This window comes from Triturus cristatus, chromosome 6, assembly GCF_964204655.1.
Source record: "Triturus cristatus chromosome 6, aTriCri1.1, whole genome shotgun sequence".
In the NCBI taxonomy this organism is placed as follows: Eukaryota; Metazoa; Chordata; class Amphibia; order Caudata; family Salamandridae; genus Triturus; species Triturus cristatus.
In genome coordinates this window covers 27164279-27179096 of record NC_140589.1, presented here as the reverse complement: position 1 = coordinate 27179096, position 14818 = coordinate 27164279, and the positions used below count along the sequence as shown (strand labels likewise).

Below are 14818 nucleotides of genomic sequence, written 5' to 3'. Positions count from 1 at the left end.
TTTGACCTGGATATCTGGTCTGGATGTGTGTTTTTGTGTGCTCTATTATGTTGGTATTGAATGTCCTCCCCTCAGGCTATGGAAATGCATATGTCTTGGTATGGGCATGCCACTCACTGTATTGTTTCTCTAGCTTCCGAGCCTATGTAAGAAACTTCGCTCGCATTTAGCTAGTGGTGTCTCCATGATGGATTTAGGAGACTTGTTTGGGAGTTTATGAACTTTTGACTTTCTTGAGTTTTAAATAATTACAAATGCTACCCTGATCGTGGCGAACCAATGTACACTGGGTTGTACCAGCAACAATCTGCTGGTTATGAGCTCTATTTAAGAAAAAGGATGCATCACAAAAATATTTAACATTTGACAAAGACGAATGCAATTAAATATTAACAACCTGTAAGAAGGTGCAATGGTTAGTTCAGAACAGCACAAATGGATTCTTAGCAGCGAAATAACAAATATGGAATTCTGATTTGTGGGAAAGAATGATTATTATTTCGTAAACGCGTAAACTTACCAACAGGACATAACATTTACAGAAGTTTTTGCTGGTATGTTATACAGTTCTTGAGGCACAATAAAACCATTACACATTTTTGTAAAGCATGTAGATCCAGGCCTATTGATGAACCATAAATACAACCATCTGATAAGGGGGACACAGGTGGCTCTCAGCCCTTCAAAGTACCACGCATCAGGCTTTAAACTAATGCATTTCACTATGGTGGTCTGCATCACGATTGCTGCCCTAGATGTAGCCAGGGACAGGCAAACTTAATTCACATGTTTGCGGAATGCACAAAATTGGATAATTTGCAAACATCGATTGGAGGATTTTGGACTCAAATATTCGGGCGGATTCTTAGATCCTCCGCAACCCTATTTCTTTTAGGTTTTGACGAATGCTTGGGGTACAGCTTGGAGGAACAGAGGATTGTCTTCCTGGGCACAGCCGTTTTTCGTATCATTTTGGCTGCTTGTTGGAAAGATCCCAATGTACCTACTTTTCAGATGTGGCTTAGCCGATTTCTTGCCATCTATAAACAGGAGACAGCTATATACAGTACAAGAGGCAGGAAAACAAGACTCCGGGGTACCCAGATCTGGGCCCCAATTTCCAACTGGTATTCAAATGTATGATCACCCCCCTGTAGAGAGAAGGGCTGATATGATTTGAGGATGTAAAACATGTAGAGATTTACTTTGCATTTTCTATATTTTATATTAATTGTGCATTCGTATTGTGCTGTAATGATTTTGTTTTTCTTAACTGATGTACTTCTTGTTGTACTAAGAATATATATATTTTGTTTGTTTGAATGAAACAGATCAAGCTCAATAAAAAAAAAAAAAAAAAAAAAAAAAAAAGAAATGCAAAGTCACACATTATATCACCTCCTGAGCTGTCAAGCTGGGAGCGCTGCTATAATTAGCATTTAGCAAAATGTGGTCCGGGCTGTCTCGGCAACAGGCCTCCTTAGCTCCATTCACCCACACCGCGGCAGGCATGAGATTTAGTTAGCCATGTGTCAGGTAGGGTCTGCTGCAATGAATGATTTCTGCCCAATGGCATGCCGCGAAACAGACAAAGACGGGCCTGCGGTGAGAGCAGGCGGCAGATCCATTTTTTAAATGTTTCGGCAGGCACACAGAGCTGCTTGCACCGCTAGCGTTTGCTGCACTAGTTCATTCCTGCATCCTCCTTTGAGTAATCAGGCGTCATGCGGGAGTCCAGAACAGACTCGGCTGACCAGATGGACCGCAGCTGCCGGACTCTGAGTGTGCTGCCTTGTGCTGCTACTGCCTCTAAAGAATGCGGCCCCATGTGAGTCACTTGCCTGGACTGCGGCTCGCTAGTTCGCGGTGACACAGGTAATTATTCATCATTCTATTATAATATTTTTAATTTGAAGCACCGTGACTGGCTGCTGAGCCTGTTACAGGTCAGTCTGCTCACTGACTGTCTTCTCTCAGCAACTTAGACTGAGGTCGACGGTACAGCGAGCAAGCAGGCTGGTCCCACTACTCTCAATTTATATGTCTAGCCTAGGCAGCGCATGCGCTGTCTCGTCGAGAGATGCTGTATACAGTATAGCGGGGGAAGCTCCGCCCACTTTCCGGCCATATTTTTGATTGACTTCAGTCTTAAATTCTGCAATGTGATTGGTGTTTAGCTTGTTACTCCTGCCTCCTCACGGCTATGTCGTCATTTATTTCCTTCCGAGGCTATCGGCCCCTTTACTTAAAAAACTGTTTTGTTCCCCTGTCTCTCCCTGTTCCCTCCCGTAGTCTGTTACTTCTTGGACCAGCACCACTCTCCCAGCCCCTCCCGTTTGTGCCTCATTTTACGTCTACACTTACATGGAAAATGCAATAGCCCACGCGTAAAGGCGAGTCCTGTTGCATTTTCAATGCTTGTTTGTTATGATTGGTGGGTGGATCTGCACTCTTTGTCTCGCATGCACGCGATGCCTTACATCGTACGCATGCGCGACAAAACAGTGGTGTTGGGTTGCGCATTCTTTTCTGTCGTCCTAGGATTGCGGTGAACAGGAAAAAGTCAGCCATGTTGTTTTTTAGTAATTTATGGTCAGTTTTGTTAGATAAACTTTGCAGATTACCCGCAGTTAAGGGATTATGGGCCTCATGTAGGTAAATAAATTTTACCGGTTCTAAAATACCGAGCCGTACCGAATCGGTAAATAAGAATCGGTAAGTTACATGTAGGTAAAAATTCGGTAACAGTTACCGAATCGGTAACATTCGGTAATTAAGAATCGGAAATGACCGAATCGGTAAATACCGAGGTGGTATATACCGACTTGGAAAATACCGAGGTGGTATATACCGACTCGGAAAATACCGAGGTGGTATATACCGAATCGGAAAATACCGAATCGGCATGTACGGATTCGGTAAAGAAAATCACATGACTTGACGAAACAGCTAATCAAGTGCAACGACAGCCCACCCAACAAGGAACAGGCCACACCCAGGCAGGTGTACAAAATTAGCCGAAGTGGCCACACCCAGGCAGGTGTACATAATCAGCCGACCCTGGAGAGGCTTGGAGTGCAGAGGAGAGGCAAGGAGCCGTTGCATGTGCGAGCGGGTAAACGAACAGCATGTCCAGCCAGAGAACACAGAAAGACGGAGGGGAAAGGAGGAGGAAGCTGAAATTTAGCCCCAAGGAACTCCAGGTGCTGGTGGAGGAGGTGGTGAAGCAGCACCACAAGCTGTTCGGAAGGCAATCCCTGCAAGTGCCTGAGGTGGAAAAGCGCAACATATGGCTGGCCATCCAGGCGCAGGTCAATGCTGTGGGAGTGACCCACAGGGACATTGAGGTACTCAAAAAGCGCTGGTATGACCTCCGGATTGTAACCAAGAGGAAGATGGGCGACATCCAGAAGGAGGCCAGCCAGACCGGAGGTGGAACCAACAGGGCACCTGCCCTCACCGAACTGGAGGAGCTGGTGGCGGCCACAATCGAGCAAGAGAGCGTCGTGGGACTTGGGGACGCCGACAGCTCTGCCAGAGCCGCAACACACCAAGGTAAGACGAAAGCACAGCAATGTAGCCCCCCCAACCCCTATCCCACATCCCCCAATTGTGAATCGAGAATCACACTGCAGTCCACACGTGTCAGTGCAGACAGGCAATGCATTCCGGGAGATGTAGTCAGGGCAACACTAACCATGACGTAAATGTTACAGGGCAACAAGGCATGTCACGCACTCGAGGCACAAGGAGACAGGGGACATATTGGAATGTGAAATGATTTATTGTGACGCATGCAATGCAGCCCTTCGGGGACACTGAGCCAATGTTGTATTTCTGTCCACAGATGTGACACCATGCAGGACAGGGCATGCTGCAGGAGAGACGGCACACCGGCCACATATATCGCCGCAAGCCAGCACATGTTCAGACCAGGGAGCAGGCCCACTGGCAGCCGCACCACCTACACAGCCAGCCTCGCCGCACACAGAGCCAGCATCACCTCACCCAGAGCCAGCATCACCACCACCAGAGCCAGCATCGCCACTCATGTTCGAATCACCAGCCACATCCCCGCTTGCAGGCGTGAGAATGAGGAGGCGTCCAGCAGCCAGGCTACGAGCCTTAGACACCTCGTCAGACGACAGCATGGGACCAGAAGACCGCACCGGGCCCCAGGAAGGGAGCCATGCCACTGTGCCCCACACCTCACAGGCAGCACAGACGGAAGCAAGAGGGCGCCGCAGGTCGCGTGTCCAGAGTCCACCAGCACCCACTGACGGCCATGGTGTCTTCTTGGGGCTCGAGGGCCAAATGTTAAAGCAACAGCGCCTGCAATCAAAGGCAGTCATGTCAGTCCAGAGGCACATGCGGGTGATGACGACAACATTAGTCAACATGGACACTAACATTAGCGGCATGGCTGCGGGCATTCGGGACATGTCCCAGTCTATCCAGCAGTTGTGCAGCAAACTAGATGCTGACATCGAAGCACGGCGCCGGGAACGCCAGAGAAGGGACACCACCAGCAGGGCACTCAACCGTCTGGCAACTGCGACTTCTCTACTGTGCCGGCGCTCTGTGACGATGCAGGAGGGCCTCACACAGTGCTGCAGCGACCTGTCTCGGGGGATGGTGCAGGTGACAAGTGCACTAGGGGTGCTATTGCCTAGTCAGGCGTCGACAACTGCTGCAGGGGATGCTGCGGAGAGCATCGACACCAGCAGCAGCATCACACCCCCCGTCCCAGAAGCACGCAGGAGCAGCAGGCGGCTTGGGGTTGGCTCTAGTGAGGATGCACAGGCCGTGCAACCCACCACTGCAGCGCGTATGCGCAAACATTGATGTTGCCCTGCTTTGCCACTTCCCATTGGGGACGTAACCCTGGACATACTACTTGTATAGATGGTATATTGCCAGATTGGCCTGTTCATGTGTTCATGGCGTGGTGCCACATTAAAACTACGTCATGACTTCTCACAACTCGCTGTGTCCCCTTACTTACTCAGAAATAGTTGGCTGTGATCTCTGCCCGTCTCTCTCTCCCATCGATTGCAGTTGGCACTCTAGCTGCGTTGCCCTCTGGCTGGCCTGACTCATCCTCGTTGTCCTCATGATATGTTAGTTCCACATCTGTCCCTTTTTTCGTGGCAAGGTTGTGCAGCATTGCACAAGTGGCAATAATCTTGCAGCAGGTGATGGGTTTGTACTGGCGTGCGCCTCCGCTCTTGTGCAGGCAGCGGAACCTGCTCTTCAGTAGTCCAAACGTGCGCTCCACCACATTGCGTGTTGTTTTGTGTGCCACGTTGTATCGTCTCTCACTCTGGGTTGCTGGGTGTAGGTAGGGAGTGAGGATGAATGACCGGCATGCATATGCACTGTCGCCTGGATGAGTGAAAGGGAACCATCAGTAACATGCCTCATGACACTATGATTTGCAGGTTTCAAGGGGCGTCACTGTTACTTACCTAGCAGGTATCCCTCTCCAAATTCTCCGGCACTCAGTCGTGTGTATATCCCACTATTCTGGAAGATGTAAGAGTCGTGGGTGCTCCCAGGAAACTTTGCAACAATATCTGTGATGATGTTCCCTGCATCACAGATCACCTGCACATTGATGGAGTGGGTGGACTTCCTGTTCCTGTAGATGTGCTCTGTATCAGCTGGTGGACAGATTGGGATGTGTGTACCATCAATACAGCCGATGACATGGGGGAACTGTGCCATGTAATAAAAGTCTGTTTTTGTTTTCTGCAGTGCAGCCTGTGTGTTGGGGAAGCTGATGTAGTGGTGCATTCTCTGCATCATGGCATCCAGAAACTTCCTGAAGAAACGTGACAGGCAACTCTGGGATACCCCACCCACCGCAGCTATCACCACCTGATAACTGCTGGATGCCAGCAGATGTAGGCTGCAGAGCACCTGCACATGTGGGGGTATGGCGTGCGCCCTTCTTATTGGCTGGTCCAGGCGTGGGTGTAGGTCCCTGATTAAGTCCATGATGGTTTCGGGGTCTAGCCTGTACCTCTCATGTATCTCTGCATCAGTCAGCTGGAATAGTGTGATGCGCTGTCTGTAGATTTGTTCCTCCCGTCGCCACACCCTCAGTCCTGCTGCCTGTAGACGTAGGCGCCTTGCAATGACGTACATAGCGGCCATGTTGTCCACGCTGTAGCATTTTGGGTTTGCATTTATCCATTGTTGATGGTTACCACCTGCTTTTCATCCGTGTTAATTACCGACTCTTATTTAACGAATTTACAGGATTTCTTAATTACCGAGTGCTCCTACATGTCATTTTAAAATTTTACCACTTCATATTTACCACTTCATGTTTACCGATTCGTTAATTTTGTATTCGGTAAATTTGAATCGGTATTTTAGAATTCGGAATATATGAATCGGTATTTACCGCCTCATATTTACCGAAAAGTGGTTTTTGGACTCCTACATCTCACTTGTCTGAATACCGGTCGGTAACGGCATATTTACCGAAAATCGGCCGTTACCGACCGGTATTTGGCTACCTACATGAGGCCCTATGTGCTTAATCCATAGCTACGCAAAACACACCAACACCATAGAATTGCTTAATTCCAGTGGCGCTGACTCCAGTGCGCCATACCACACTTACTCTCATTTTTCGAGTCAACAAATTGGCCACTCGAAGGCGTGCGAGAAGCGGGTGATGTTTGTGCTCATTTCGGGAAACAGGTTCAAGGCACGTAACCTTATGTGTACCACCGACATTCTGCAAGTTCTAGCGAGAATCTGCTTACATTTGGCGCGCCACGCCTAGTTTCACTTTCGAAGTTGGGACAATGGCCGCTGTTTGTTTGCAGTGCTATATGTCTCGCATTTAAATGTGAGACCTATAGGATTGCTAATATTTTTTTTCACGTGCGCTTTCACATTGTGGCTTAAAGGCGGCCGTGTGCCTGCAACCCCCCTTACGAGAATCGGAGATCGGGACTGCCTAGAAGGAGTTTGGAGTGCTCCTCTCTAACTTGGACTGAGAAGGTACTCGGAGCGTCAGTCTCTGGGCTGGCGTGGAGTGGAGCCTAGTGCCTACACATTTTGGATCGCAGCAGGGTCTTGGTCATACAGCCGGGCCGTGCTTCTCTTGTAGGCGGTTGGACAGTTCTCCCTTTCAGGACCTCTCGAGGGTCGTCTCCCCTCAGAGCGAAGGGCTCCTCTCTGCCGTGTCTTGTGGGAGCAGTCGTACGTGGGGAAGACTCAGGAGCACAGGAGCCCCAGGGATCTCACCCGCTAGCAGCAATTTGGTTCTGTCGGCTGCTGCTGGGAATCCCGTGGCCCGGACTGCACCTTTAAGTGTTTGCGGTACTGCTCTGCAGCCTCTGTGGGCACGCAGCCGCGCTTGCCCAGCATCTTGCAGCTGCTTTGGGGACCTAATGAACTGCAGTCGGAGGAAGTTAGCCCAAGTACCCGACGGACTGTCTGGACGGACCGTGAAGCTGTGAGTATCTAATGGGTTGCTGGGCCAGCAGTCATTACAAAGGTGCGCTGTCTTCAGTATTGTGAGAAAGACCCTGGACTGCTGTTTGCGATGGTGGAGGGTAGCGGGGTGTATAACAGGAACTGCAGTAAGCAATTGATGGAGTAGCGGGCGTTGTATGAATATCAATGTTTTATTGTCGAAGTGTAAGAGGGTGGGGCACTCCCACTTGCTTGACATCCCTTAGGGGATGAGCTGCCCCTTCCATGGGCTTTGAACCTCAGCAAAGCAGACTTTAACTCTATTATTAGCGGCACAGAACACCGCTGTAATAAAACAGCCTAGAACCCCAATGTTGTCATTATAGCTGTAGGCCCCAAAAAAGAGCAGCAGACGACGTGTTCACTGACATTACACACACACACACACAACGTTGGCAACAGCTTGTCCCACAGTCACATTAAAACCGAGAGCCTCACACTGACAGCATAGATTTCAGCTGTTCTTAAAACTAAGCCCTTAGACACGTACACACAGCTACATGCCCCCTCCCAATAAAAAACAAGCATTTGCAATGCAATAGGTCTCGCATTTACGCGAGTTTAAGCTATTGGCATTGTAAATGACGATGCCTTTTATTTATGTTTGAAAAACGAAAACGCAAATAAAAGGCATTGTTATTTGCAATGTGAATAGCTCAAACTCGCATAAATGCGAGACCTATTGCATTGTAAATGCTTGTCTTTGTAAGCCACGGCCTTTGAAACGGCGCAAGTGAGACAGTGGAAAACAGCGCAGGAAAAACAATAATGGCAATATTTACCCAAAAGCTTTCTCGATTCAGAGTAATTTATTACAAAGATTGAAGGAGGTTGACCATTTGATGAACCATAGAGTTGCGCTGGATGGTCAATGACGTTTTGAGCTGTAGTCAGTTCCGGTCTAGTTTCGGGACCAGGATACTATTTTATACAAGCTATACACGGGCCAATAAGAAAGGATGGAATAAGGATAATGTAGGAAAGCCGGCAGGGTCAAATTAGTTGAAGGAGAAGGTAGGTACCTGAATGGACGTGAATTCCAATATAGGGTAATGCCAATGCACCCAGGAATTGGTGTGTAGAGGCAGGGGGGAAGCACTGCTAGCAGGGGTGCCCAGGGTTGAATCTGTGGGTGGCAAGGGACGGTGTTAGGCGAGGGAGGTGATATAATTTACAGGGATACACGTGGGTATATAAAAATGCCAATGGTGGAGCCGTAATAATGAGACAAAACCGGGAAGCCTCCAAAAGTGCGCTCCTAGCCCCTCCCACAAAACATTTTCGCCTTTCCCTTTAAACTGATGCATTTTTACGTAGTAAAGCACCCTATCTCCTGGAGCATGATTGGTGCCTGTAAGGCGGGATGCCAGCGCACTACACACTCTTGCAGTTAATGCAAAGCACAAACCACGCAGAAAATGAAACAAGAAAAACAAGCCCGGCGGAGCGTGGCGCACGTGCGCTTGGGGGCGGGGGAGCGCATTCCAGGCGGGGGAGCGGACCCTTTGAAGTGCGATGCCAAACGAATTGCATGGCGGCACGATGCGCGTGATTGTGCGCGTGCTAGCCATGCAATCCGCTTTTTGGGAGCACTTTTAAAACCCCCTTACAATAGTCTCGCTTTGCGATCGCTTACGCGATAGCAAGGCGAGACCTAATGAGCGTTGCATCCCTGAATTCAATTGAAATTAAAGATGTATTGATTGCTACACAGTGTTCAAAGACAACCTTTTTTGCCGGTTGTAGATGCTGTATTTACGACTACTGATATCCAATATAATCGTCCTCCGTGTCTCAAACTCAGAAGGATACGAGCTTTGGCAGAGCTTTGCCAATACTGTAGAGCAGCAGCAAAAATAAATACATAATAATAATAGTGCAAAAAGAGTGTGATGACGTGTGATCCTCAAGGATGCTATGGCAGCTCAGTGTGATGACGTATGCACAGATATATTCTGCCAATTTCTTTTATTTACAATTCCAAAATGGCAAATACTGCCCGAAGCAGTACATTAAAAAAAACACATGTAATTTCTGATATTTATATGTTTCCCTCGTCTTCATTGCTTTATTTTGCTCGAGAGAAAGTGTCACTCATAGTTGTTGAATGTCACTCATAATTGCACTGGAATTATGAAAATGCCACACATAAGCAATTCGCAACCTTGGCAGCTATGGGCTCTCTGCCTCATGGATAGCTAGTTTGGTCCAGTGTGTATGTGTCCAGATGTCCGACCTGCGGAGCGATTGATCTCTGCATGTGGTGTGCACACTGTGTCTGTTCTGAGTGTTTCCAACTACATGTGGCATCTGGCTTTGTGGTATTTCAGAAATGCATGCCTTTGGCCAGACGTGCTTTATTGGGGCCAATCTCTTCGGACCTATTTGCGGTGTAATTGCGTGATCAATCAGGGTTTCCCTATTTGTGCATTTGTCTTTGGGGCTAAGTGTAACCCCACCCATGACCTATCAATCAGTAGGTTTAGGTTTGGTTTTGGGTCACAGGGCCTGTCTGACCGTGTATCTCTGACTCTGGGTTGATAGGGAGGTCATCTTGGGTGAATTTGACTGCAATAATGCGAGTTTGTTATTACGTGTACATATAACATGGTGGTCATTGATATGATATTTGCAGACATTCTTATTATTGTGTGTACATTTGCCATAGCGTACATCGTCATCGGTTTTACTGCCATTTACATTGCTCTGCATGCATATATCATGGCGTACATTACATTTGCATTCATCGATATTAACTATATTACACAAAATAATTACATCACAGAAATGAGGACCCTGCCGATTGAGTGCTACTTTTCAACATTGAAGCTTGGAGAATCAGAAAACGTTGAAAATAAGTACAACATTTTCACTGCTAGCACAGAATGTTTCTTCCTCCATTGTGGGAACATACTGGATTTTCTGATGTTTGCTTTTACGAGTATGAATTGATGGTACTTCTGGGACCCTTCACTTTTTCAATTTCTTGCCCTAGGACGGAATTCCTTGACGGTCTTTACTCCCTGATCAGCGCGGCTTTGGATCGTGGCACGCTGCAAACATGCCGGAGCCCAGCATGTCCGCCACAGGAACCATCCCTCCCCCAGTAGAGCTGTACACCATGAACCCAGCCGCGGACCCCCGCCGCATGCGTCGCATCATTGCAGAGGATCCGGAGTGGTCGCTGGCTATCGTACCGCTGCTGACCGAGCTGTGCCTTCGGCACATTGTCAATAACTTTGAGAGTAAGAATACTTTCATTTATTGTGTCTACACCAGGTGTCTCCAACCAGTCTATCGCGAGCAAACCAGTAGCTCGCAGAAACCTCCAGAGTAGCTCCGAGCCTTGAGTTAATTTTTAACTATGAACTGCAATTAGTAAGTGCTGCGTTTTCCTTTTAAAGTTATCCCCTTTACGCAGGGGGGGCGCGGCGCCGCTGTGCTCGTGACGAGCCCAGCTCGTCATGAGGCACAGTGGAGCTGTGCTCATGACGATCTGAGCTCGTCACGACCCCGCCCACTGATTGATTCTCCCACACAGGCGGGGAATCAATCGCGTGTGGGTGGAGCGCAGCCGTTATGACGAGCCCAGCTCGTCAGGAGCAGAACTCCACTGTGCCTCATGACAAGCTGGGCTCGTCATGAGCATGCAAGCGTTTAAGGAAATGCTATGTTTATTTTACATTATTATCAGTGCACTGCTGCACTCAGAGTTATGACCCATGTGGGTCCCAGAGGTTCAGAACTGAAGCACTGAAGTATTTACTCTTAAATAAAAGTATTTCTCAATTCCATATTGGAGCATGGGAACAAAATGATATTTCTGAATGCTTTTAAATGAATGTTCTCCCTTTTCAAAGGGTAACATTTAAAAACAGCTGGAATCTAGCTTCTAGTGACTAGTAGACACCGTGCCATATATATAGAACTGAAAAATTGTAAATTTCATTTAAATGGGAGAGATTTAAAGTGCTGTAAAAGGTTTTTATGAAACATGATGTTTTTCACTACTTTAAATTAAGCCAATTACGTCCTAATATTTATTGAAGCATGTTTCCTTACTTTAAATTCCTCACATTTGAAAAATAATTGTATTTTCCCATTATAAATATGGCACCGTATATACAGGCCACTGAGGGTAATATCCCTGCTGTTTGTAAAAAAACTTTGATATGGGAGAAAATTGAAATGATGAGTTTACCTAATGCATAAAAACAAAGTTACCTCTTCAGTTGAAGTTTCGCATTTATACACAGCAGGTAGACAAGCTGCCATATTAATAGCTGAAAAATACAGCCATTTTATTTATATAGGATTAAAGTGCAGAAAAATATTCCATCAAGTGCAGAAAAATGTTCCTTACAAGTAACATTTTTGCTGAAAATTTTTTGCACTCAACTATTTTGCCATTTGAATAAACAATGGTTGTATGTTTGTGTTATATATGTAACAGTGCCACATATGGTGAAAGGTATGTCCTGTGCCACAGGTACATACAACACAGGCTCTCAGTCACTAATACACATATATCCCATTCATTCACACACATGTTCAAACATCCCCGTTGACCATGCCCTCACTGAGGCACATGGCAGCCCTATCCTAGTACCCCTATTCACAGTACTGTGTTCAAACATAGTGTTGGGCTCCATGGACATTAGGTTTAAAGTCAATGAATCTGGGCGAGGGTGTATCTGGTAACCTTGCACAAGTGGCTTGGCCTTCAGTAGCCCCAAGCGATTTTCACTGATCAGAAGTAGCTCTCATTACAGAAAAAGTTGGAGAACCTTGGTCTTCACGCTGGGCTTCCACTAATATATGTTACGAAAAGTTGTTTTTTTTTCTCACCGGGTCAGTGGGCAACAGGATAATGCACTAAAGCTAATTCTTCTCCACTCTGACACTTTTTCCATTTTCTCCCCTGACACTCTTATATCCTCTCCTTGTTGGCACTTGGCAGCAGTCTCAGACAGGAGAGCACATATCCATGAAGAGAGGTTCAGGGGAGAGAAAGCATTATCAGTGTCGGAGAGAGGGACAATGCCCCTAGCAGTTCAAAGCAGTGGTGATGTCATCAGTGTCAGGGAGTAAGGAAATGCTAGTCTTACTCTACACAGAATGAGTTAATTCTGTCTTCCAAGCAGCAGTAACATAGACTCCTGAAAGTGGACACATCGTCGCCTCTTGGCCTGATTAGAGTTAATTCTCTCCACTGAGTCACGCTTTTGTAGATCTCTTCAAGTGGGCAGTTCCTGAATTCTGGGATGATTATAATCAGTTCTCGCAACCAAGCTTCAGTGACAGACCTCTGAAGGTGCAGCCTTCCTGGCTCTTGGCATAATTGAACACGTAATGCTGTATCTGGGTTGGGCTCTGTCCAGCTGCAGATTCCTTACCTTAGAATACTCCTCAGGTGTCAAACTGGATTCATAAAATCTTGAACAGTACCCCTACATGCCGGTAGTTGGCATCAAACGACTCCACGTCAGCATCAGAGCTCCTCAGCACCGGAAGTGACGTGCATGGTGCCTATGTAAGTACCAACCCAGTTCACTGACTTCAGTTCATGATTGTTTCCATACCAGAAGCACAGAGCCATGGCAGAAGGGCAATGACCAGTATGCAAAGTCTAAGGGCCTACAGGGGTCTCTTTAGATGGATGGGAGGGCGGTAAATAATCTGCGGCTAGACAGAGTCTCTACCAGATAAGCCATTACTGAAGGTAAGAGACTTGCTCCTCTAGCTCCAGATTCCTTATCTTAAAATAGATACTAAAGCACTACCTCACTAGAGTGGGTCTGCGAACTGGCTCAGACCAAAAAGTCTTGAAGGACCCAACAAGCAAAATGACCATCACAATGGACCTTATTGTCGAGAAAATAGTGTTTCATAAATGTGTGCAAAGATGCCCTTGTAGCAGCCTGACCGATATCCTGGATAGGAAGTCGGCGAGCTAAAGCAATACACTCTGCCTTGTTTGGGGTGACTTGAGCCCGCAAGCCCCCTAAAGATGACTTCCTCGCCAATGCATAGGAGATATTAATACAGAGTACAGTCCTTCTGGAAATGGTTTTCTCACTGCTTTTCCCTTTTTCGATCCAGTGAACCTGACAAAAGGTTGGTCATTCACCTAATGTTTCTTGGTACTGTCTATATAGAAGGGTCCGGCAACCTAAACGAAACAAGATGGCGGAAAGTTACCCCTTAACTGTGTGCAGAGCAAGGCCTTGCTGGGCTAAGATCAAAACAAACAATAACACTTTGGACACAGGTGTTAATGTGTTTCTCGGCGCACCATACCACAAACTTGTCCCAACAGCAGACATATACAGTTTTTGTTGATGGACACCTGGATGTCAAGATGATGTCATAGACCTCAGGAGGAAGGTTGAAGACCCTCAACTGCCACCGCTCAATCTCCATGCATGAAAGTGGAGAGTGCGCAGGTTCGGGTGCAGAACCCTGCCCTGTTGCTGCAACAGGAGATCCTCCGGAAAGGGCAACCTGATCGGAGGACAGATACACATGCTCAGGAAGTCTGGATACTATACTCTTCTCGCCCTCTCAGGAGCCACCAGGATCACTTGGGCCTGGTTGGTTCGGATCTTCTTGAGAACGTGGGGGAGAAAAGGTATCAGCGTAATGGTTTATAGGAGTCCTGTATTCCAGTCTAGTTGGAATGCGTCTCCAATCGAGAGTCCTTTCAAAACTCCTGCGTGCAGAAGTGCTATTATTGCGCATTATTGGTAGTGGCGAACAGATCTAGCCAAGGTTCTCTCCAGTACTGGAAGATACCCTGAGCCACCGCTGGGTGGAGATGCCTTTCATGGTCCGTGAGGCATCTATGACTGAGTTTGTCTGCCCTGGTGTTTAGAGATACTGCCAGGTGCTGCACGGCCAGGAAAATGTCCTGACATTCCTGCCGTGTCCGGAGGTGCAGAGCCTTTTGGCACAGGGTTCACAACCACACTCTGTTCTGCTTGTTTCAGTACCACATGGCAGTAGTGTTGTCCGTAAACAGCTGGAGCAGCCTCCCTTTGATAGGGGGCAGGAAACTTTCAATGCCAAGCGAATCATCCTCTGCTCCAGAAAGTTGAGGAGTTGCCGACTCTCTGCTGGAGACCAGTGACCTCTGATTTCCACCTCTCCCAGATTGGCGCCCCAGCCCAGAAGCGATGCATTGGTCACCACTATCAGCTATGGGTGCAGAAGGGAGAGGGGTCTGCTGTTGACCCAATCGCGGTCCATTAGCCACCACTGCAGGTCTTTTGCAGCCTTCCTTGAATTCTGAACTCAATCAGGTCGTAAAGATTGCCCTAAT

General features: G+C 47.5%; 1 protein-coding gene across 3 annotated transcripts in view; it reads left to right on the top strand.

Annotated features, from left to right (window-relative positions):
• Positions 1-14818, top strand: part of DRC5 (dynein regulatory complex subunit 5) — a 132138-nt gene that overhangs the window by 52627 nt on the left and 64693 nt on the right. For all 3 annotated transcript variants that reach the window (XR_014962888.1, XM_085610172.1, XM_085610171.1), the window contains exon 2: positions 10493-10742. Coding sequence is in view for 2 of the 3 variants with exons in the window: in XM_085610172.1 (XP_085466298.1) it covers positions 10559-10742 (184 nt within the window). In the remaining variant the exon portion in view is untranslated. The remainder of the gene's footprint in view (positions 1-10492; positions 10743-14818) is intronic.